Below are 25956 nucleotides of genomic sequence, written 5' to 3' on the forward strand. Positions count from 1 at the left end.
AGCCTTAACTCATGTTTGGCTTAATATAGAAGCAGATGGATATATACAAAGATATTTATAAATGTATGAGTGTGTGCGCATGCGCGTGTCCATGTGAGTGTGTGTCCTTGATCTGTCAAGTAAGAGAACCTACACCACCAATGTATTCATACTTAACCTTGACGTTGTTTCTAATGCTGTTTTCCAATAACAGGAATCGAGGCTTCCTGGAGAAATGGACAGGAAGTAGAAAAGAGCCCAGGACATCTGCGAAGACTGAAACACAGAATATTCTCAAATAAATGAACAGAATGCCACACCCTGGAGAGATCCGTGATGACAGGTGTAAACCAGGACAGTGTGACAGAGAAAATGCCCCTCCTACCACTGGGAAAAAAACATTATCCCCCATTTTTTAGGTGCTGCTCCTCTTTACTCATACTTAGCCGCACCATAGGGTAGGTTGTAAGAAAGAACACTTCAGAGCAATTTTCTGGAGAGCTGTAGTTTTATAACATTAACTTTCTCTAGCAAATCCACCCATGATCTTGGCCCCTTAATCACACAGCAACTCAAGTTCCACTCTGATGTAAACACTTCATTTCTGGTTGTGGAATTGTTTTCTTTTAATTAAATGAAGGGGGGAGGTGTCGTTATTTTCAACTCTGCACAAATTACTGCACAGTAGAAACTGAATAATGTATTGTAAGTAGTACTTACTCTATTTATTAGACAGTCTATTGATGCATGTTGGTCTTGTTCTATTTTAGAGGTACTGCCATGGTAACCGGGCTCCTTACAAAGGCCTGTCAGAGCAGAACTTGAACATACGGAACTTCAGATAACTGACAAATTAGAGAGCTAACCTCAGATACAACAATTTAAGGGGCAGTGCTTTACACTGGATTAAATTTCTCCATGAAGTTGCAAAGCCCTGAGAGGCAGCTCCTGGGATCAGCTGGGCATAGCTGGTCCTCATCAAAGCGGTAGAAGAGGGCCTCTCTATGACCTCTCAGTTCCTGGTCCACATTTGTGGCTCTGCCTCTTGTGCCATTTTGACCTTTGGGTCAAGATCACAGCTTTAGGCAGAAAGAACAAGCTGGTTTTCAGCTTTCGGAGAGCCGGAGTGACTCTGGATGACTGGTTTCAGGTCCACAGATGGGAGAGCTCATGCCAGCTTTGCCCTAACCTAGCCGAGTAGCTTCTCTGCACTGCGACTCTCTCTCATGGGAGGACTTGGGTGCTCTTGAGTACTTTGAGCCCTAAGCTGGTCCCCTTGAAGCTGTTGCAACAGGAGAACCAGAGAACAGTATAAGTGACCACCTCCTCAGCAGCACTAGTAGACTCTAGTGGTCCCTATGAAAAAGGAGCTTCTGAGATGTGCTGGCATTGTGTAGTTAATGTCTACAAAGACCCAGAGCCTTAGAAGTTCCTTTGGGTTTTGCTTTAAAAAGTCTCATTGCTTCCACTTAACTTCTCAGTTGTGGAGAGTAATTAGTTAGCACAGAGGTGGTCAGGGTCCCTCTGCCATCTTCACCTTCCTCACACCTCTGTTCTTGAAATCTTTGAGCCTGTCAGCCCTGGCTTCCCTTCATCCATAATTCAATGCCCAGGAGGGCAGAGAAGCTCAAATGTCATTGAGGCTGTGAGCTCCACCAAATTTTCTGCACTTCAGGGATGGGTAAAAATTGTTCTCATTCCCCAGACCAGTTGTACCCATTGCTTAAGTCTTCCCTAGAAGCAAAATGGTTGTGAACTCTCAGGAGCCGCCTCCTGTGAAGGACTAGTAAGGAGCTGTCTGGTTAAGTTCCATGTGGGAAGCCAAGGGACCCAGAGGGAAGGCTGTTGGGGATGGTACTTGCAAAGGTCCTGGTCCAAGGACGAGAATACAAGGACCCTGAAGGCTGAAAGAGAGCATGAAGGATTCCCCTGCTTCTCATTTGGATGGCCTGTTGTTTAGCGGGGGTGGAGTCTGAAGGTTACTGAGGAATCCAGCTTCTGTCCTTAGCCATGCTCTCTCATCCCTGGCACTAAAGAGGTGGCTGTAAACTCACAGCAGCCTCAGTGCCTCCTCCTGATTTCCCATCTCTGAGGTGCACCATCCCACCTCCTAGCCCTTGCAGCCCCCACAGCATTTCAATCCTTGCCACTCCGGTTTGCTCCCCTTTATCTCTGTCTTTGACAAGAGGGGCGGGGCCCTGAGAACGTGACAACACCCATAGATTCTGGGTTTCAGCAGGCGCAACCCCCCATGGTTTGCCACCCCCTTTGATTTTCTCTCATTGATAATGGCAGTCAAACATCTCTCCCTAATCTCACTTCTATATCCCTCCCTTAACCGCGCCTTCACCACAAGCCGTAGAAACACCGCCTTCCCATTGCACAGCCTTCTGTTGTGGGATCCTGAGTATTTCCAGTTAGTCAGACAGCATGCCGGCTCTCACTTACCTCCCTCACTTAATCAGTTCTTACTTGAGGCTGTCAAATATTCCTCCTCCTCGCCAGTGACGCAAGCTGGGGGGTGGGGTGAGCTGAAGATGGTGGGAGGCAGGGGGACAGCAGGTGTGGAGCTGTGCTGGGGAGGCTGTTTAGGACAAAAGGCAAAGGTAGCCGTCCAGTGACTGCCATCTTCCACACATCCCACCTCAGAGGGGAGAGTTCATAACTTGGAAAACAATAGAAATAAAAAAAAGAAATTCTTGAATGTTCACATTTGGGACGAGGATGTATTTTGTCGAGAGAACAGGGTGAAGAAGAGGAAAACGGTCTGACAGCACACGAGTGGAGGAAGACCAGGAGAAGGTTCTGTATTTTTAGGGGTGACAGAACACTTCCGGCCTTTGGAGGCTTGATATGTTAATTATAGGACCTGTGGATGTCAGCAGAAATCTTTTAAAAGAGTAAAAGAGTAACTTGAGTGCCTAAAATCCCCAAAGACTACAGAGACCGTTTTAGAAATGGCAGTCAAAGACAACAAAAGTGAAATGCGCAAGTGCTTTCTACGCACAGTGGTGCCGGGCAACCAGCTCCTGGTGCAGCCTCCCCCTAACGCTGTTGCTAGGAGACCAAAGGGCTACACTTCCATCATCTCCATACTTGCTAGGAGATTGAGTAATTGGTGTCTGGATGTGAGTGTACTGTTCCAAAAATATCTCTTTAAAAAGATGAGAGAGAGACGCAGAGCCAATAGGTAGGAGGACAGAGGGTGGAGTGGACTGTGTCCCTGAAAGGGCACAGGGTTCTGAGGGCCACACCTGATGCTGAGGGGGTGGGGACCCACTCTAGGTAGAAGCAGGAAGTTGTTTGCAGCTTTCCTAGATTCGTTGTCAACCTCTGTCTTGTTATCTAGAACCAATTTCCTGAGTGCAACCTAGAGATGGGTAGGAACAACTAAACTCTTGGGTGAGGGAAATGCAGTTGGTGATTTTGCTCTTACTATTAAGAACAGTAAGGCTAAGAGAAATTTTAAATTTTATTCTGTGTATTTTAAAGTATAAGTCCACCAGAGTGCTTAATATCAGATGTTGAACCCTCTTTTGTGGGAGAAGAAAGAAACTATAAAATAATACGTTCATTTGGACATACACACATATATCACACACACAACACATACACACCCACACACCCACCACCAACAACCCTGCCCCCCACACAGGACCAGCAGAGCTTGCTCCTGGGGCTTACAGCTGCAGGGTATTTGGAGTGAGGAAATCCTAGGGTGATGCTAAATTCTACTTCTAGAAGTTACTTAACTCTTCATGACCCAGACACATGATTGGTGTTCCTCTTCCGTCATGCCTCAGTTTCTTCCTGTGAAGCACAAGGCTGGCCTGGCAACTCTGCGCCACACTCCACATTTTCATATTTTGGGCTTGATGTCTAGTCTACCTTCCCCATATCTAAGGGACAATACAGTACTAGATCATTTCTTTGTGGATGTATCCACTTTTCCTTTCTAGTTAATAAGGAAAAAATCCAATTGGTGGCTACATTTTACCTGTTTTCAGCTATTCACCTCGATGTTGATTGCCAGAAGTCTTGAAGAATAGATTGGGAAGCAGAGAAAGTAACTGAATTTGTATTATTTTTCTTCCTCTTCACACTTGTCATCCAACATGTAAAATGTCCAGGAATCCAACTTGAATAGCCACCTTTCCCTCATAGATGAAGGGAATCCAGGGAGGCATTTGGAACTTGTAAACTCTGTACCCCAATGTGACACATGAAAACTGGGAATCTTATGCCTTTCCCAGTGGCCACAGACTTCCAGTTCTGGAAATTTATCAAGAATTGGGAAACTTAGCTTCTGGCTCCAGGTCTGCACTGCAGGGTTCTGAAGTTCTGTGCCAAAAAGGAAAAGAGGGGGACCAGCAGCCTGGAGCCCTCAGGAGAACACTCAGAAGGAAAATGTCATAATACATGGAAATGCACTTTAAGGGAGAGCGCACAGAACGTACTGCATTCTTTTCACTGTGTGCCTGAGAAATTTATTCATTTATTCAGCAAGCCTTTTTTTTTTTAAGCTTTGCTGCTGCCAGCCCCTCCCCTCATTAGGTATTCATTCACATGGCCCAGACACATGGTCAATGTCCCTCATCGTTCATCCAGGGAAAAATGACCCTTATTCCCTCACAGAATGACATGCTCCATGCCTCCCTCCTCTAAATACTCCACATTCTCTGAGGTTAAACCTTTACACACTGTGAAGAATTCTCTCAAATCACTCCCACGAGTGTCTGTCTTATTTTGTTCTTGAACACTCCCAGTGACACAAACCTCAGACACTTTATTTCCTGTGATAATGAATGCCAGTGTCTAATCATCGTGCAAGCAGATGTTCCTTAGGAAAAACAAATAAAATTAAAGCTATCTTTAGGTTAGCAAATTCCCCACCTCCACCCTTGGCTGAGCAGGCAAACAAGCAAGCCTTTCACCTTCTCCCTGTCATTCTCCTTGGAGATGGGGAGGCCAACTATCCCAAGGAAGACTGAGGCTTCCTTACTTTACTTATTTTTCACAGTATGAAAGGAAAATTTTTACATGGACCTGGGTGGGGGGTAAAACGCTGTACAAACCTATTTGTTGTGTGGACACACTGATGTGTAAGAGAAGACATAGCTCACTGTTAACCTTTCTGACCCTTTAAACAGTTACTTTCTCTTTGTGCTAAAAATGAGGCAAAGCCTGGAGAACAGGTGAGGAGAATGAGCTATGTGACTGAAGAGGAACCTGGGAGCTGTGGGCTGGGCATTGACTTCTCTCATAGAGCCACAGGACTTGGCTGTTTTCCCTTTCTTCTGGGTATTTGGCAAGCTTTCTGGAGTTTTCAGTAGAAGGCTGGCTGTGGAGGGGAGAGTACAAGGGAGCCATAAAGAAGTGCCAAGTAATGGTGAATAAGAGTTATTCTGTGCACTCCCAGGAGGTCCGAGACCGCTGGCAGTGGCTGGAGGAGGCAGCTGTTGCTTCAGCACCAGGAAGTCCTTGCTAAGGACACTGCAGATGCAAAGGAACTGGGAGGTGGAGGGAGAGCTGCTCAAATAAACTTCCCCTGCTTAGGGTCCTACCCCACTGAGACGATGTCCACAGGACCGTCTTCTCCCATGGTACAATCTTACAAACCTGTGATGTTCTCACAGATCCCAAAGACTTCCTCTGGTCCACATTCACCCTCTACCTCGTCATCGTCCTTGCATCTGAAATTTTGCCAATCCAGAGTCAGAAAGGCCACTATTTGTCTCATAAAACAGTAAGGTCCCCAGACTAAGGAAGCATTAAATAACTTTACAAATACTTTTTTAAAAATCAATTATAGAAAAGGCCCTCTCCAAGACATCATTACACAGATGCCAAAGAACCATTTTCATTTGAGCAATTTCTATTTCCATTTATTATGGATGGAGGGGCCCTGTAAGGAATGTTTAATATTGTATATCTGGGTACAATAAGTTCTTTTAAAGGGGAAACAATTATTGTATCTCAATTTATTTGAAAATAAAACTTAACCATTGTCATTCATGAACTTGTATCTGGATTCCCTGGGGTCTCCAAACTGAGCCAGAAGGAAAATGACTCTGTGGACATGAGGGCATTTGAAGTCATTGGTGACGTTGTAGTTGATGGTTTCAAAGTGTGGCTTAGCACACTTGAATATGAAATGGAAACCAGTGTCTGTCACAGCTGATAAACTAGGAATCTAAGACTCAACAGGCTGACTCTCTTAGGCCTGTGCCCTGTTTCTGGACACATGAGAATGCCATCACCCTCCCGTAACATCATCCTACTTTGCTTGGCTGGTACTTCAAGCTCCTTAGCACTCACCTACCCATCCATTAATGTGAAAATGTTGAACAGGATTTATGAGTCAGAAGGTATCCTAGACACTGAATTAAAATCATCAAAGTGTCTGCCTGCATGTAGCTTGCATTCTAGTTACAGGAAACAGCTAGGAAAAAGTGATGAGTTAGTCATATACTATTATTATGCAAGTAAGGACAAATGCCTACCTTACACACAGCACACGTGCTGCAGTGAGAATAGACAAGCATGATTTGGGGGAGCACATAGGCTGCTGTGTTCCCTGCTACCCAGGGGTTTGTACATAGTCCCTGGGGAAGATCTGAAGAAGGACCCTGACCAGAGGCAGAGCTGTGCTCTCATCTGCCTGACCTGGTCTGCACTAGAGTTCTATACCCAGTTGCTTCTGAGATGGCTGGGATTGTGCAGCCAAGCCTTAGCATTTCCCAGCATGATGTTTCTCAGTCTCGACTGAAAATTAAAAACACCTGAAGATCCTGAAAAAAAAAGTCTGTATCCACTGGCCAACTGCAGGCCCACAGAAACCAGTTCTTTTACTACAATGTTCTGCCTTAAGCACCTTTCAAGATTCTGCAGTGGTTCTGATTCACAGGAAAAGCAGAGAAGAAATTTTCTAATATTCCTCTTGCCAGAAGAACAGACCTACCGATTAATAAAGCCAATGGACCACAGCAATGATCAGCCTGCCAAGACATTCTCCATGGTGCAACAGTGGTATTTGTATCTTGGGGGTAACCAACAGCTGTTGGACTTAAGCTCTACTCAATAGGAGGGAATTCATGTCTGGTATTGTGAACATAGCCAGCCACCTGTGCCTGGGGGGCTCATGGATCCTAGAGGAGAACCTACTACTGCCACTTTCCTAACACAGGATAGTTTCGAACTCCATTCCAAGCACTCATTCTTATTCCCTCAGGGAAGTGCAGCTCTTAACCCCTCACCACAGAAGTGGCTTTCTGTAGCAGATGGAGACCATCACAGAAATGCAGCTGACCGTGAGTGCCAAACCCCAACTGATATATCCATAGTGCAATCTTGACACCTAAGGCTCAGGGAGCATCATGATGGGTAGAAAGACTGTAAAACTTGAGGAGCAGGATGTGTGATTCTAGAACATCTTCTACATATGACTGGAAAGCTGCACCATGAACTCCCAACAATGCGAATGCCTAAAAAGATCTACATAATGACAATACCACTGGACACCGCAACATTGATGGGGGAATGTTCACAGGGCCTCAACCTGAAAGGAAGATTTACAGGCAATTAATCGCTGCTGAAAGAAGGAAAAGAGAATTGTCTTCACCAGGGATAAGCCCTCTATTAGGCTATCTAATCCCAAGTGGTCAGCCTAAAACATATATACATACAAGGCATCACAAAATGGGCTTGGTGGGGGGTGGTTGTCTTGTTGTTGTTGTGGTGGTGGTGGTGTGTGTGTGTATCACAACAATAATTAAAGAAGAGGTCATGAATTTAAGAAGGACGGGGCAACAGGAAGAATTGAAGCAAGGAGAGAGAGGAGTAGAAATGATGTAAATCCATTACTCATATATGAAATTCTCAAAAGAAAAAATAAAAAGTTAAATAAGAAGGAAAGGAAATGGTATTACAAAATTCTGAAGTTGAAAAATCAGATGAAACAAAAGACTGACTGGTCAGTAGAACCTGGGTATTGAAATCACTCACTATTATTATACCTGGAGCTATCTGCTCCTTAATGTCCAGTAGTGTTTGTGTTATGAAATTTCATGTATCAACATTTGGTACATGTATATTTAGCTGTTCTTGCTTTTTTCCTTCATTAGCTTGGTATATGGACTTCGATTCTTTAATTTTGGGTCAGTTGGTTTCTTTGCTTACCAAGTTCATTTCTTAAACAACAAATATCCGGATCTTGTTTTCAACCCCATCAGTAAGTCTGTATCCATTGTTTCTTGTTGTAGATTTATTCTTGTTTTTATTTATGTGCATGTGTGTATCTCCATGTTTGTATTCCATGTGTATGCTGGTCCATGAGGAGGCCAGAAGAGGTGTTGCAATCCCTAGATTTGAGCTACCTGATGTTGGTGCTGAGAACTGAACACGAGTTCTCTGCAAGATAATATGTGCTTTTATCCAATGAGCCATGCCTCAGGTCCTGGGTCTTTTAATCGGAATTACAGCATTTCTGGAAGGAATAGATTAGGAAAATCCTTGGATAATAAATATATTGACAGGTGGGTGAGAGGATTACGTTTGAGGTGAATGCAGTTCTAAAGGTTTTAAGAATGATGCCTTCTGACCTTGCAGACCACGGCAGGGAATTGTCATTTTAATCTATTTTCTTCTTTGTTGAGACAGGGTCTCCCTATGCAGCCTAGACTAACCTCAAGTTAATGCTCCTTCTTCTCAGCTCTGAAAACTCTGGAATTAGAGGCACGTGCTTCACTTGGCCTTCATTTTATTCTAAGTTCAGCATAAAGTCTCTCCAAAGAAGAAAGATGAGAATAGCAGAACTTAAAATATATATTTCCTTAAATTCTTCTATAAAATTAAGAGAAAACATACACATTACAGGTCCAGGCTAAGAAAGCCAATATTTAAAAAGTAGAATTTCCAGAAAATAGATAAACAAAACGCCTTTAAAAATCCCCAAACTAACAACAACAACAAAATGTCAACAAATAGAAAAGGCTCACAATAAATAACTACTGGGAAACTAATACTGTGTGTGTGTGGGGGGGGTTGTCTTGTTCTTCTTGTTGTGGTGGTGATGGTGGTGGTGTGTGTGTGTGTATGTATCACAATGATAATTAAAGAGGTCATGAATTTGAGGACGGGGGTCATATCCATAAAACTTCATACTACTAAGGGTGAAGAGAAAGAAACTTCCAGAAGGAAGGAGGGAAGGGAGGGAGAGAGGGAGGGAGGAAAAGATGTGGTCACACAAGACTCTACTTTCCGATAGTCACACTGGAATCTCAAAGCCAATCCATTATTCTTTTAAAAATTCCAAGAAAATCCCCAACTTTGTAATTTATATTCAGCTAAACTGCCAAGTAAGTTTGAGGGTTATTATTAGGATATTATACAGGCAAGAAAAATAATCATAGTTTACAATATACTTGAGATATACAGCAACTAAGCAAACCGTGTAAGAAATGAGGGCAGGGGTTCAGTGGTGTTTAATTTCTGAAGAAGTCAATATGAGGAGGTCTGTTAATTAGTATAAAGGGCATATATTGTTTTTCCCACTTGGTTTGGAGTGTCATGGCTGACTCTGAAGATCAGAAACAGAACCACTATGTGGACACCATTATTTTTACGTGGAAGGCAGAAGAATGGCTGAGCCCAACTGTCTAGTTCCCAGAGTGTAGCTCTCAGTAATGAATGTTCCCTAGGTCCTCTGACGTTTCTTGTCATCATCCTATGTGAGTAGAGTCAGGGCTGGTCCTGGCAGAAGCCTACCATCACATCTGTTTTGATTTTGCCTTCTACATAAGGTCCAGGAGAAAAAGTCCCTGGTCCACTTGGGGGCATAATCTAGATAATAAGTCATGCTAATTTGAAGGAATTTTTTCTGAGCTGTGTTTTCACTGTGAAACTTCAACTGTAGATAGGAGGTGGGGAATGACAACCTTGGGCTGCATACAGTTCTAGACAAGGGAAATGACTAACTAGAGATGGTATAGCAAAGCTGTCCCTAAATCCCAATTCTAACATCACCCTGCCTCCTGCTTCAGAACCCCATTGCTAGATAGTTTCCTGTATCTATAGGCTCATCCTCCACCAGACTCACCAGCTGGGTGAACAGCTATAGACACAAGCTCATAGAGCACAACTTCCCAGAAACTCTCTAGTCTCCTTGGACCATGACTGTTGGCTTCATTTGTCTGCTCATAGGCCCATCCCTGCAGACTCAGGTCATTAAACTATTTCTCTAAGTCTTTGAGGGCTCAGGAGCCTATATCCTGAGCTCTGAGTTAACACTGCTGCCTCTGACCTTAGCCGAATGGCTTCCTTATATCAGCCAGACACTACATTTCTGTCTGTTGTCTGGAGCTGTGAGAATACAAGGAATTAGTATATGAATCTTCCTGGTGTATATAGTAAACACATAATTCATGGGTCAGTTTCTAACAATTTACCTCTTGGCTAGTTTTAAATTCTCAGTGCTGGAGATTCTGTGTCTGTAGGCTGATACCTTAGCTCATAGGAATGACAGAGCATTGTGTGAGCTGGATGTTAAATGTTGTGTTTAAGATATTAAGTGCTGAATATTAAGACTTGGTTTCCTGCCCATGATGCTATTGGGGTAGCATAACTTTAGGAGGTGGGCCAGGGTAAGGACGTTAGATTCACTGGAGGTGTACGCTGAAAGGGGATAGTAAGACCCGGGTGACTGTTTCTTCCTCTGTCTGTCTCCCTTTCTCCCACCTCCTCCTATCTGGCCACCCCGAGGCAAACAGAACTGTGCCGTATCCTCCTGACACCACCAGTACAAAGCCCCAGCGCCATGGGACCATGGACTGAAACCCTGAGGAAAAGTAAACTTTTCTTTGTATGTGGCTTATCTCAGATACTTTGTCACAGTGACAGAAAGCTGACTGACACTTCCAGAGTGGTCTCGGCAGACTCCATAGGCAGTCAGTTTTGAAATTATATAAATTAAATAAGTCAGTTATGAAGTTATAACCCAGCAAAGAAGACATGAACAGAAGATATAGGGAGGCAGAAATTGGTGTGATGTGATCAGTGAACACAAGAAAATCCCAAAGTCTGCAATGGTGAGGAACAGAGTCTCCCATGAACCTTTGAAGTACAACCGTGCCAACCCTCTCACCTACAGACTTCTGGCTCCTAATACTTTGAGTAAATAAACTTGTGTTATCTCAAAGCAGCTTATTTGTTGTGATCATTTGTTGTGTTACATCAGCCAAGAGAAACTAATACATAACACCTAGCACCCTGTACATGGAGATCATTCTTTCAAATGGGTAATGTAGCACAAATCCTAATTGGTCTTGATAAAAACCCAGAGCCAGATATGGGGGTAAATGCTGAAAGATTAGAGAGAAAACTGAACAAGCCACAGCCACCTCTCACTTCACCAGCTCCTCAGCCTAAAGAGGGTGAGCTCCTGTCTCTCCCCATCCCCTGCTTTTTTCCTCTCTCTGCCAAGCTGTATCACTTCCTGTCTCCACCTCCCTAATGTTGGGATCAAAAGTGTGTGCCATCACTGCCTGGCTCTGTTTCTCTTTTAGATTAGATCAGTCTTATGTAGTCCAGGGTGGCCCTGAACTCACAGAGATCCATTTACCTCTGCTTCCCGAGTGCTGGGGTTAAAAGTGTGTGCCACCACTACCTGGCCTCTATGGCTAACTAGTGGCTTAGCTCCACATTTTGATCTTCAGGCCAGCTTTATTTGTTAAGGCACAAACAAAAATATTACCATAGGTAATTTATGTCAAAAACCAGTGTGCCTGTCATAGTGTGGTAAGTAGTAACAGTACTTCTGCAGTGATGTACACATTGAAGAAGTTAAGCATCCTAAGGGTACATGGAAGGGTATTTGGGACAAGGAAGGCTAGATGGGATACACAGAGAGACAAGCGAAGGTTGTAGAACATTTGACTTTGGGTTTCAGGCTTCCATTGGTATCCTTGTAACTGCAGCAATGACAGAGATATGAGATGTGATGCAGCGTAGTTAGGACTTCTAGACTGTTGTGGACAACCAAGGCATTAGTGGTTCTATTTCCTTCCTCAGTCCACTTTCCTTGAGTGAGATGCATAATCCTGTTTGAAATTTTGGACCTGATGCAGCCCTGAACTTCCCAGTCTCTGCTCAGTTGCCATACTTTGTTAACCTAAGGAGATAGATATACACCCTCACCACTTGGGGGAGATGTACAAGAGAAAACTGTTCAGGGTGCTTGCTCTCGGGTATACACAGCCAAACTGCATGTTTCTGGAGCCTGTGCCAGGAGAGCTGTACGGATGCTTCTGTGCCTCCCAGAGCATCTAGGGGGAGAGGCCAGACACTGGCAAAGGCGACTATGAAGCCCCGGGAAACACTTCCACCTCTGGCTCACCAGTTTCCCAGGGATAGCCCAGCTCTAGGCTACTGCAACACATACTCAGGAGATTGTTTGTGCCTGCGCTTTTAGATGCTACAGGCTTGCCTTCTCACTCTGTCCCAACCAGCATAGTCGCCACTAGCCTACCATGGCAGTTTAAATGTAAATTAATTGAAATTAAATACAATTTCATATTCTGTTCTACATCCACACTGACCACAGTCAAAGACCTGCTAGCCACAAGCGACTGCAGGATACCAGACTGGATGGTGAAGACAGAAATGCCACATACTGTCAGGATGTGAAGTAATGGGCAACAACACTCTAGGTATATACAACGTGACTTAAAAGTTCAGCCGTGAGATCAGAGAGTTTCTCCCTCTCAGAAGCCACTTGCTGTCACTGCTTTCAGGTAATGAACACTGTTGGCATCTCTGCACCCTTACCTGAAGACACGTGTTCTTAAAAATACTGTGCCATGCTTTGCAGATAATCCTATACATCTTTAAAAAGTAAGCATTGCCACTTCTAGCCTCTCGTGGAGGATGTTATTTATTGTAAGACATCGTTTTTTTATTAAATACACTGTAGTACAAGAGACATTCCATGTCAGGTTGAGAGAAGCTGGTCACATGATTTACAAACAAACTTTTTTTTTAAACACTGTATTCAGGTGTCACTTTGAAATCAGCCAAGATGCAGTGAGTCTCAGTGAAGCACTGGACCTCAAAACAGATTGCAAAAACAAATACGGGCCGGTAAAGATCGGCACAGAGACGTCACATTAAAAGGGAAATAAACCGACCAAAAGATAGAGTTCTAAATAACCAGGTCACTGTTGAAGGGGCAGTCTGTCTGCAGAGAGATGTTGAAATGAGTGTGTGTATGGCCTGTATATACAAACATCTGTCTGGTGTGTAAGCAAATGTAGGTATCCACACCTCTAGGCAGATTTGTGAGGGATGCAGGGAGAGATATTTCGCCATAATGTTCATTCCTTAAGGGAGTACATATTTAAAATTCACGTTTAATTCAAATACCTTGTATTGAAAATATTTCCAGCTGTTGTATACTTTTTAAGCAACAGTGAGCTATACAAGCTGTAAGATAGAGCCCCTACATCAAGTTTCCTTTCTCCATCTTCCATGTTTTTCCTTCCTGCTCAAACATATAGCTACAAGCGGCTTATGATACTTTGCCTAGCTCATTGAACGTTCAGTCGGCCTCCACTCAGGATCACTTTTCTTAACTTACAGACCAAAGAAATAAAATAAACGTGGACCTGGCCCAGGATGCATAGGCTGCAAAATGACGTCCCCAGCTTTTCCCATCTCTTCTCCTGAGACGCACATCAGCATGGCAGCATAGTTGCTTGGAGGTGGTTGTGAGATTCACAGTGTTTTGCTTGCAACACATTTACATGTATGTATTTTTTTTTGCTTCATGTTTATGATGAATGGACCAAAAGTTAATAAATAAATAAAAACATAAATAAATCAAGTTGAAGGGAAAGAAGAGAAGGTTGCCACAGCTAAGAATAGTCAAGAACCTTTGATTTCAGCAGCAGTGATTGATTCCAGCCCTGACAACAAGAAAATATGTCTTCTACACTACTGTTGTTTTAACTACAAACCCCTCCCACCCCAGTTCTTTACAATAGCATTTGAAATTCATGTCCGAGCTATCACAACCTGAGTCTCTACGTTCCAGTTATACATTGTGAAGAATTGGCTTAGACTGAAAACTTGGACATCTGGGGATTAGCCATTAGCCATTCCTCTCATGAGATTTCCTATATCCATGATACAGGGCCAAACAGAAGGTCAAGTTTGGAAGTAGAAGCCCTCTAACAGGGGATAAGGGATGTGGAAGCAGAGCAATGAGGGTGCATGTATCTGTGCTGCCGTTTTAGAAATTAGAAATGACTTAATGCCAGGTATTGCTGGCAGTCCTATTTGCAAAAGGAGAGGTTTAAAAAAACTCTGCCCTTGACCAGGGACCCCACTGTCCAGGCCTTGGGAAAGACAGCACTCCACACTGTGACTCTTGCTCTCCATGTGGATGACTACAAGCTGCCCATCTTGCTGTGGAGTTTTGGATGTTTTGCCATCGGCTTTCAAGACACAGGTCTCCCAACAACACTGTAGTTTGCATCTAGAATGGGGTTAGAGTGGGAAAGGTGAGCACAGTGCAAATGTGCAAAAGGGGAGAACTCACTTCTCCTTCCTGGACTTGTACATAAGGAGACCATTTGTCTGCACTTTTCCTTTGCAAAGAGCCAGAGAACATATTCAATGTAGAGGATGGCTTTCAGTCGGTTGTTTCAGGGAATATGTGGCTTTCAACAAAGCTTTCATCCAAGGACTGCACGGAGTTGAAAGTGGTGTAGTCCTTACCCACGTGGAGAGTGGAAACACCAACGCCACGTGACATCAGAAAGTTTTGGTTATTTAGCAAATTTTAAGCAAATTATTCATATTGCACCCTACTTATAATTATTCTATTACCATGTGCCTATATGTTTATACATAAACACACAAACACACTACACATGTGCATTTGTATATGTATAAATCAAGTGCTTATAACATATATTTTATATATATATATATAAGTACATGAAAACACCACAAGTGGAGCTGATGTGAGCATGTGCGCATGAATTCTGATAGAACCCTTGACAGCAGTGTTCGAAGCGTTTTCTAGATGAGGCTGATTGTGACATTGGTTCAATGTATGGGAGTTAGCAGAAGCCAGGAGCAGAAGCACATGATATAACATGTCATCTGCATGTACTGTGCATGTTTCCTTTTGTCCTAACCCCCCTCCTGCTTCACAGACATGCTGGCATGGTTTCCTTCCTGAATGTCTTGTTTGTATGTTACATGTCTAGTGAGCAGACTTGGGTGAAGCCCATGGCCTGTGAGCTTCTGAATCCCAATTCCTTCATGAAAAATATGAATAATTTGGCAACACATGCAAAAAGTGCTCAGAAACCATCAAGCAGTTTAGAAATGGAGTGGATGTCATCGCGGTTCGGGGTGGAGAATTTGGTTTCCTACCACCATGTTTGTCCTGTTTGGAGAGGGATACATTTTAGAACAAGAGTGTTTCTTTTCTAAAAATTAAAATACCACAAGAAAGGGGATAGTAGATGAATAATGACAACTATTTTAAGATGTTCTTGGCTCATCCAACTACTTAAAAAGCAATCAGATGTTCTGCAATGCTCTGAAACTGGTACATATTCTTGAGACAATAGAGGGACCAATAATAATAATTAATAATAATAATGATCAGTATAAATAACTACAATATTTTGCACTTGCATAGACACTTTCATTTTAAGACCTTCAGAGACTTGTCAAAAAGTGTAAGGAATCTCTCTCTTTTGCTTTTTTTTCCTGCCAAGGAAAATACAAAACTGGAATAGAGTGCTTTCATGCTCTCACACTCTCGTTACAGACCTTCGATGTGAACCTGCATGGCTTCCCTAACCCTGACCCCTTACAGTGCCATCTCCTCTCTTCTCTGCTGAGCAGCTTGCGGCTTTTTCTCCCAGGGCAACTGGTCAGACTCAGAGCGACAGACCTGTGCCAGTTCTTCGGTCATCGCTGATGGAATCTAGAACAGCATGCACACGCAAATCTGCCCTTGTTTTACCGCTTCACAGTTCCACAGTGTTTTGACAGTACCACGGGTCCTTTATATGATATATACCTGTCTGTATATATCACAGAGATATGGCTTTCATTATATTATTATAGGTATTCTGGAGGGTTTGTTTAATGGACAAAGAGGACAAGTAACTCCCATCTCCCATGGGCCAGTGCTACAGAAAGAACCACAGCATCTGCCTTATGTGACCCCTTCCTTGAGCGGGTCCCCTGGATCACCTTCTGTTCTCTGTTAATTTACACTGAGTTTTTTAATTTTTAATTTTTATTTTTTGTTGTGAGAACTTGCTTTCAAAGTCTATACTAGAAAACACAGTGCTCCAGAAATTAATGGGCACAGATGAAACCTACCCAGAGCTCTTGCACCTTCAGAAATAAATACCAAATAAAATGCGCTAAGATGAATGAAGTCACTCCTTTCCAATCTGACTCATGTTATAAAGATGTCAAGTTTATCGAACTTCCCCTCACAGAGGGGGACAGAGAAACGGAAACGCTGTTCTCTCTTGGTTTAACTGACTACCCTAATGACTGTAAATTTCTATTTAAATTTACACTCTTTTAGTAAAACCAATGATCATACTCAGAAGCATATCTCCAGGCTCAGTCTGGACATAGCCTCCCATTAGCCATACAGTGTCAATTTTTAATTTTTCTTTCTTTCTTTCTTTCTTTCTTTCTTTCTTTCTTTCTTTCTTTCTTTCTTTCTTTCTTTCTTTCTTCTTCTTCTTTCTTCTTCTTCTCCTTCTTCTTCTTCTCCTTCTTCTTTCACTTTTTTTAATGGAGTATAGATAACAAAACAGCATACTGACAATGAGTACATAGGAATGAAACCACACTCTTCCAAACAGAGCCCAGAGCAAGAGTCTTGACCTGCACACACTGAATGTGAACTCAGGTGCTGCCCCCAAGAGAGCTTTCCTTTCCCTCTGGGATGGATTCTGCCTGTCCCACACTCCTGTGGGTCTGAGGCAGATGAAGACACCAGGTATCAGCATGCCTATTAGGTAAGCTCATCACCACCAACTGTAGAGTGTTCTTGGTTGCTGATCTGGTTACCTTCCCTAAGCTGTATAAGTTAGACCTTTTATGGATCTGCCCTACCTAGGCCACCACAGCTGGAGCAGTAGTTTCTGCACATAGGTATTGACAAAGACCATGCACAGTTTTCTGAACAGTTTTAAGACAGGTGAGAGTGGAGGGTGGGACTGGAGGGAATTGCTGTCTGAAAAATTCAAGGTAAGAGAAACTTTCCTCAGAATCAAGAGTGTCTCCTGTCTTATCAAGGACTCAGATTTTCCCATCTGACCCTGAAACAGTATCTGAGTGAGACTCTACCTCTTTTCCACTGAACTTGACAAAAGCTTGGTAGATAACCCTTGAGGAACACATCAACTCTACCATCATGCCCAACCACAATGCACGGTCTCAATATGTGATGTGTCATCTGGGTCCATGGAAGCCATCTTTTCTTTCCTTTGCAGGCCAGTATCTGTGACTGGAAACTCTGTCCATGATGCAGAGTTCAACATCCTCTTTCCTCCTCAGAAAGGTCCTCAGGGAACGGTGCTGAATATGGTCCTCACCGCTAACAGCTGCTGGGTTTTCCTAAGCAGGGACTGACCCCAGATGACCCCACTGGTTGTCTTAGTTCCGATCATGTAGTTTAGAGAAACACTTCTCTCTCTCTGGTTTTCATCTCCCACAGACAAAATTTTCATAGATTGTATACAACTTTTCCTTTTCATACACAATCTAAAGCCATCAGAAAACAATCAGAAGAGTAACAATAATAAATAAATAAATAAATAAATAAATAAATAAATAAATAAACAAATAAATAGAAGTGAATCCATAGAAATGCCCCATGTCTGTACATCGGAAGTGGCGGTTTAAGTCAGATGTTTGATTTCCCTTTTTTCATCCACATCAAAGGCAGGAATACAACAAGGCATTGCTAGTTGTGGTGGGCAAACTGGAGTGTCTGCTGATATAACAAATTAGGTTTTTTAAGGCCTTTGTCTATGTACAGTTAATAGGAATACAGAAGCCAGATTGATCAAGGAGAGAGGCCGAGGACCATGAAGCAGGGAAGAACAAAAATAAAAGGTGAAAGGTCAAAAGAAAGAAAGAAACCAAAGGGGATGGGCAGAGAGAAGGAGACAACGCCAGAAGCGAGTTAACACTGTCTGTGGATGGAGAAGTACACACTGCTTCCCTCAAGAGCCGCTCCTTGTCTTGTTAGTACTGTCAGAAGGACAGACAGCAAGGTCAGGACACCCAGCGGCAGTTAAGAGGTTCATCGTGCCGGCCATTCTGAGGAGTGGATCGGGAGGGTGGATCTGGGGAGAGGGCCCTAGCCCAGGATATCCAGGTAGACAGGAGATGCCTTGGCCAAGTTCTGAAGGAGGGTGTGGATGCTCTTGATGTTCTTTCTCATGTGTGGCTCCCGCTGCCAGCATCCCAGCATCAGCTCATACACCTCCTGGGGGCACGTGCGAGGCCGCTGCAGGACTCGGCCCTGGGTGATGCATTCTATCACCTGGAGGGAGACCAGCGCAGGGTTAGTGGGAGAAAAAAAAAAGCCATGGGTGTGGGATGTCAGTGCAGGAGGGGCAAGGAAGGGCCTCTCCTCTTTTTAACTTTTTAAGAAGTCAAGTCAAACCACTCTGCTTATTTCTGGAGGCCAGCATGACAATTTGAGACATATGTTTATATGTATACAATGTGTGCTGACTATATCAGCACAATTAGTACATGTATCTCCTTAATCATTTACCATGTCTTTGTACTGGGAGGGAAGCTTCCACGTCCTCCCTTCCAGCTCAGCATACAATCCTATCTTCATTATAAGGGGCTGAACATTATTCCACTGGGTGGCTCTATCAGCCCCTATTGAGGGGCTGCCAATCAGTTACCAGTTTGTTTGTTCTTTTAAAACACTTCGTTGTAGTTACTCAGTGAAGATATAATGTTTACAGTCTACAGTCACAGTACAATGCTGCAGAGTTCTAGAATTAGTTTTCCCTGTGTGCCTGTATGGTAGTACTAGCATGCAGCTTTCCTCTCTATTCCTTCACCAAGCCTTCCCCTGTAGATTCCCGGTGAGAGATGCGTTTTCTGTTTTTAGGTATGGTCTTGCTATGTAGCCCAGGCTAGCCTTGAACTCGTGGTCCTTTTGCCTCAGCCTCAAAGGAAACCCTGTTACTGCTTTCTCACAAGGAAGAGAGCCACTATGGTTTTACAAAACTGGCAAAGGCCTGACTTATTCACAAAGAGAGATCCAAAGTTCACATAGGAAGTCCTGTGTGTTTCAGGTTTTACCAGCTAGAGATAGAACCCAAATTACTTTTGTGTAAGGTGTTGACTGACAGGGACCCCCTGGCAGCAGATGTGATTAGCATCACTGTGTATCAGAGCTGAATTAAAAGACAGGCATGGATCTGAGAGGGACAGGAGATGCTGAGCGAGATGCTGTGCCTCAAACACAGACATGCTGATGGCTGGCTGTACCATGGGCTCCAGCTGTGCACCCAGACAACATCAGACTGAAAATGCATGGGGTAAAAAATGACATCTGCACTGAGCATGTGCAGACATTTTTTTCTTGTCATTATTCCCTAAACATATTGCTACTCACACTGTGCCTATGTGTACTGTTGTTGTAAGTAAGCTGGAAATGACCCTGGAGAAGTCCAGGTCACTTGCAAATACTACATTATCCCGTAGAAGAAATTGGGGTGTTCTAAAGTTTGGTCTCCAGGCGGTTCTTGGAAACAATCCCCATGGATTCCAAGAGGTAACTATATTTTGCAAAGGAATTGGAAGAGGCAAACCAATGCTTGAGCTTCTCCCTAGTAGTTAATGTTCTAGTAAAATCTGAAAAATAAAAGGACTTTGCAACTTCTCTGGAACAGTACAGGAATGTTTGCCAGACTCAGGGGCATGGATCGGTAAGGCTGCTCTTAATTTGTAGATGAGCAGCACAAAAATCACTCCTCAGTCCTGTCGTTAGAGGGAGCAAGGTTGGGTCAACAAACCTCCTTTTCTCCAAAATTATTAAAATGAGTCTGGGAGGAGCTGTTGTCTCAAGCAAAGCAGTGTGTGACTGTGCCCTGGTTCCCAGCACAAGAGCCCTCAGACTAAGGCTGCATGTCTTAGATTTCAGCTCTGGTGGTGGTGGTGGTGGTGGTGGTGGTGGTGGTGGTGGTGGTGGTGGTGGTGGTTGTGGTGTGTGCACGTGCATGTGTGTGTGTTGGGGGGGTCTCTCCCAAACCATTGCACACCTCGTTGTTTGATAGCTGATACCAGGGCTGCTTGCCATAGGTGAAGATCTCCCACAACACGACCCCCAGGCTCCAGACGTCACTCTCAGTAGTAAATTTCCTGTACATGATGCTCTCTGGAGGCATCCAGCGGATGGGCAGCATCGTGTGGCCACCAACCTGGCAGGGAAGGCATCAACAAGGAGTCAGTCATCTAGAACCAGCGTGGAAGGTTGCTGTGGGGAGATTGTTCTTACAAGGGGTATATCCTTTCTCTGTCATCTCAGGTAACAGAGTCAGAGAGCAAAGACTCATCACAACAATGTTTCAAATATTATTTGCACTTCTCCTTTCCTCAAAGCCCGAGAAGAGTAGAGACCATTAAGTGGATGTCCATTTTGGATTTACAAAAGCCTTCACATACCTTCTATTGGAGGAATTGACCTGTCTATTAATAAACATGATAATTTTGACCAAGATAACAAGCAAGGGCTCTGCATCCCAATCTCGTAGTACCCAAGATGGAAGTTATTATTCCCATTTTACTGACAAGCAACCAAGGTACATGAACTGTGTTTTTAGACTCCAAGCTTTAGAGTCTCCTCCACAATAGGGTGCTATGTTGCTTATTAACCACAATAAATAAATTTATTTTAAAAGAAAAATGCCCTTCTAGTGAGAACACAAGCTGTGGCCTTATCCGGTAACAGCATTAGCACACCACAGCATCTTGACTGACACAGGAGACTTGTGGGTGGTTTTCTATATTGTAGAGAAAAGAATGCCATTACAGGTTGGTCACTCATCAGGCTGTCTGGTTCCTGCGCAGTAGCCATGTGGCTTGAGGATCTCCTTTCTCATCCTGGCAACCCCTGGTACTACTGAGGCCACAGGACACACTGGCACTCAATGGCCTGAATTAGGTCTGAGTGACACTGACAGCTCCATGGTTTAACATGAACACCACATGGAATCACTGTCTAGTTTTCATTTTCAATTCATTTTCAATTTCATTTTCAATATTGGTTTCTGATTTCTTAGACAAAGGAAGTGTCTCTGCCCATGTGGCTGAAAGTGGTGGCAACATTTCCTCCTGGGACCACAACCAATGTGGCACAGACCCTGACCAACCAGGAGGCAGTGTACTACATGCATGGTGTCGTCAGACTGTGACCACTGGTCCTGCTGACCCTTCCTCACTGTGCTCAGAACACTGGCAAAGAGAAGCTTCTGAAGCACATGGAGGGCCCAACATTTCTGGATTCTCAGAAGGACTCATGGCCCAAGGGTAAATGATGCCCCAGGACCTGGCAGTTTTTACCACAGCAAATGAGGACTGCTCTGTGGATACATGGAGACTGGCCCTGATGCTTCCCCTTTGGCCATATTCCAGAAAGGTCTGAGAACATGCGTTTCCAAGACGTTTTCCCTGTCACGTGGCACTACTGTGTCACTGATATTCTCTGAGAACACACTGGGGGAGTTTTCCACAGTTTACAGACGTCTGCCCACTCCTCCATCTAATGTCATGAACATACATAGTGCTTCAGTGAGCTGTAGACAGTGAGAGTGCATCACTGGTTAGGATTTACCCAAGGTGACACCTTGACACATGGGACAGACAAGCCTAAAGTCCAGCTGTCCCCACTGCCCATTTCATCGACACAGCGCACATTTACTGGGGACTACTAACGTCCTAAATGCAGCACAGCTCTGCTTGGGTCCGACACAAACAAAGTCGGGGCAAAATCAAAGGGGAACTGTTCCAGAGCTCATGCTTCCTTCCCCCAAACAGCATTCCTATCCTATCAGTTTATTGTCACGGTGGTAAGAGTATGGCTGGCCCCGGTGTGTGTCTTGATGTCCTAGTTATTCCTCATTACCAAAAAAACAGATCTTCAGGGGTAAAAGTAAGACTTACAGAGTGACAGGTCATAATGAAGACTGTGGCTTTGTCTTCTGGCTGTGCCAAGTCATAGTGTTAATGCATCTGAAGGGAGAATTTTGAACAAAGAGGTCAAGTGTCCGCTAATATTTCTGGGAAGGTGTAGGGTTTGAGACAGGCACCTGTTTGGGGGAGGGGACTGGTTCCTTCCTCTGCAGATCTTTCTTTAGGAGCCCTTTATGAATGCACCACCCTGAGTTTCTCAGAAATCCTGGAAGGCAAAAGGCTCAAAGGGGTGCACAACTGGATGGTAGAGAAGGCTCCAGCAAAGCCTGGAACTAGAGTATGGATTTTAGTGGGAAAGATACAGTCATTTGCTTTATGGAAATATTGAAGCTATAATCCAGTTTGTGATCAACACATGTTGAGGTGTGAACCAAAGTGTCAGGTTTTGCATACGGGCCCCTCAGAGTTGTCACTCATACATCACCAACCTGCAGCTTGGTCCTTCTTGGAGATTCAAATCTCAGAGTCATGTTCAAGCATCGGAGAAGTTCAACAAATGAGAATAGATTTAACTTTTGTAGTTACTAAAGCATATGGATATATATTTGTGGAAGAAAAGCCTTCTAGAACCAGACGTCTGCACACTTTGGGGTGTACTGATCTCTCAAGACTCCACACTTTCCTTTCGGCTTGAGTACCACAGTAGCACGCTGTGTTCTCTACCAACAGAAACTTCGAGCTCTAAAAGTACTATTTCTCTAAAAGTCGGCTGTCCTAATATTGACTAGAAGTAACACTGGTCTGTCCTAGTTTCCCTAACTGGACTGTGGGTAAAGATATGATGCTTCCCCAGGTTGTCACAGGTCAATACTCAAGTACACATTCGTCAAACTGCTTTACAGTCTTAATATGTAAGGGCTTCCAAGGGTTGGCTCCTCCTCTGAAGTGTTGTTCTGTGCCTTCAGTGGGCACCAGGCATCATGTCCCCATTGGAGGAAGAATCAACACACAGGACTCCCATATTCTTCAGCTGTAGTGACTTCACAGCTACACTGATGCTCTGTCTAGATCTGCGAGCAGCCAGATGAAAGGCTCTCACGTCCTGACACTCACGTCTTGGTTTGCACGTTTTCCCATCAGGTCATTATTTTCTGCCTGAGCTCTTCGGGCCAGATGTTTCCTGCTTTTCACTTATTTCTTTTCAGGATCTCTTTGGGGATCTCACGTGTGTTTTGTAAAGAATGGTTTCTTCTTCTGTTTTCAGACATGAGTGGTGGGATAATCTACTACGAGTTCAGGCAGGGTCCACAAGTCTTCTAAGCCCATTTAGAACAACCTTGCACAGCCCTTTGGGGCTGTTTCCTCAGGATTTTGAGGCGTGTCACAAGAATAGACCCACTAAAGAAACAGTCACAGTTGTAGCAAATTGCTGTCATGGTTTTGTTGTAGACACTCAATGACTTCCAGGCCAAACAGAACTACAGTCTACTCACAGTGGAGTACAAGGAGATACTTGTTCTGTACCATGCTGCTTGGCCCACAGCCTTGCTTAAATATTTGCAAGATTGAATGTGATCCCTGAGTATGACACTGGGAATCTGAATTTCTGCCTCTGGTTGCCCGCTGGCCCATGGTGCTGAGTGTGCTCCAAGAGTCAGGTTGGGACAGACTGAGTGCCCTTCAGTGTGACAAGTAATGGAACAGATGGGGAGATAGAAATCCAGTGAGCAGGGAAGCTGACTGGAATCTGTCATTTATAAACTGTTTCTAGTTCCTCATATGTTATTAACCACCCTCCCAGGCTGGTTCCTGTTGTTCTGACTGCTTGGATGTAGAAGATTAGGATTAGCCCTTGGTTACTCTCAGTGCAACATGCCATGGTTCTGTAATTCCACACCACCACTTTGCCCTGCTAATCATCCATCACCAGCTAGTACCTCACCTTTAACAAAGAATTTCCATTCAACTATCCCAACATACCTGACAGTCACTCTCGAGAGAAGACACTGGCCTGTTTGCCCAGAGCCACATACAAACTTCTTCCACTTCTTGATGGGTTTCTTGATGGTCTACCACATGTTCTATGTAAAGTCAGAAAGCCAAATCATACCTTCTCACCCAGAGAAAACTTATTCATGCCTCTTGCAAAGATTGATCTCCCTGTAACCAAAGTTCTTTAAAGGCAGATTCATGCTCCCTCGTTTCAAGGAAGCCTCCCACCTACAGGTCCTTGGCTGTCCAGTGCCCTTAATGTAGCTTTAAGAACTCATCAGATACTGTCTCCTGTTAACTCATTACCTCCCCTAAGAGAAACAACACTAACACATTTATATCTAGATGATGGGATTGTTGGTGAGCAAAAGGTGGGTTTTCACGTGTGCTGCTTTTGGAGAAATTCCCACAGTGTGCTGCTTTTGGAGAAATTCCCACAGTGTGCTGCTTTTGGAGAAATCCCCCACAGTGTGCTGCTTTTGGAGAAATTCCCTAAGAGGGATGGGTATTTGCTGCTCTCATCCCACCTCCAATCTCTTAAAATGTCTTAACAATAGATCAAACAAAGTCCTGGCTTAGATGTAGAAAATTTTCTTGTTTTGTTGTCTGGTGCAGGAGACAGAGAGAGAGAGAGAGAGAGAGAGAGAGAGAGAGAGAGAGAGAGAGAGAGAGAGAGAGAAGGAGAGAGAGAGAGAGAGAGAGAGAGAGAGAGAGAGAGAGAGAGAGAGAGAGAGAGAGAGAGAGAATTGGACTGGAGGGATGGCCCAGTGGTTAAAAGCTCACAGTGCTCTTTGCAGAGGACTTGAGTTCAGTTGTCTCTGACCTCCACGGACACCTGCACTCATGTTCACGTTTATGTGCACGCACACACACACACACACACACACACACACACACACACACACACACACACACACACACACTCAGCCTGCAGGTAGGCACTCTCTAAGATGTTGCAGAAAGCCCACTCCTCAGAACCACACCTGCACAGTGCTTTGGCTGTGGAGTTGGGTGCACCTCCCCAGAAATGAGGTCTGGAAGACTTCTTGGTTCACAACTGAGGAAGTACTGATCTTAGCCTGGCAACTGGGTCCCCACTTCTTCTGAGGCCGAGAAGAAGGAAAGAGAGTAAAGAAGGCAGCAAAACCATGAACAATCATGAACAAGCAAAGGAACTTGCTGACTATGAAGGCTGTTAACTGCAACTTGGCTAACCCAACAAAGCTAATGAGAACAATGTCTGAGGCCCAAGCACTCCAAAACAAAGCAAGCTGAGAAAAATGGATTCCGTTTGAAAAATACATCAAGAAAAGCATGGCCCCTCATGATTTTGATAGTGATTCACATAGAATAATCTTATCAAAACAAAAATTACAGCTCTGTTTCAGAGTTCACTATCCCCCAACTCTATCAGCTCGAAAAGTATTTTAAGAAAAGAAACTCTGGAGAAAGTACTGAAAGTAAAGCTCCTTTGAATTAGAAATCAATGAGTTTACTATGCTTGAAACACGATGGCAATCCAATCATTACAACTACACAATTTAGTTTTTAAAGATGTTTATTTTTACTTTGTGTGTATGGATGTGCCTGTGCACCACATGCGTGCAGTGCCTGTGGAAGCCAGAAGAGGGCATCAGATCCCCTAAGACGATTTACAGACGGTTGTGAGCTGCCATGTGAGTACTGGGAACACACTTGAGTCCTCTGCAAGAGCAACAAATGCTCCTAACAGCTGAGCCATCTCTCTAGCCATAATTCATGTCTTCACTAGGCAAT

General features: G+C 43.9%; 1 protein-coding gene across 7 annotated transcripts in view; it reads right to left on the minus strand.

The window, feature by feature from the left end:
- Ntrk2 (neurotrophic receptor tyrosine kinase 2) overlaps positions 1-25956 on the minus strand; it is a 392209-nt gene that overhangs the window by 35311 nt on the left and 330942 nt on the right. For 6 of the 7 annotated variants that reach the window (XM_052726804.1, XM_052726802.1, XM_052726801.1 and 3 more), the window contains 2 exons: positions 20319-20477; positions 12890-18574 (listed from right to left, as the gene is read on the minus strand). The exons of the other annotated variant lie outside the window; for it this stretch is intronic. In XM_052726804.1, the coding sequence (XP_052582764.1) occupies positions 18389-18574; positions 20319-20477 (345 nt within the window). In that variant the 3' untranslated portion in view covers positions 12890-18388. Of the gene's footprint in view, positions 1-12889; positions 18575-20318; positions 20478-25956 lie in introns of those variants that run through there. 7 annotated transcript variants of the gene reach the window in all.

This window comes from Peromyscus californicus, unplaced genomic scaffold (genome assembly GCF_007827085.1).
Source record: "Peromyscus californicus insignis strain IS unplaced genomic scaffold, ASM782708v3 Scaffold_8__1_contigs__length_139910024, whole genome shotgun sequence".
In the NCBI taxonomy this organism is placed as follows: domain Eukaryota; kingdom Metazoa; phylum Chordata; class Mammalia; order Rodentia; family Cricetidae; genus Peromyscus; species Peromyscus californicus.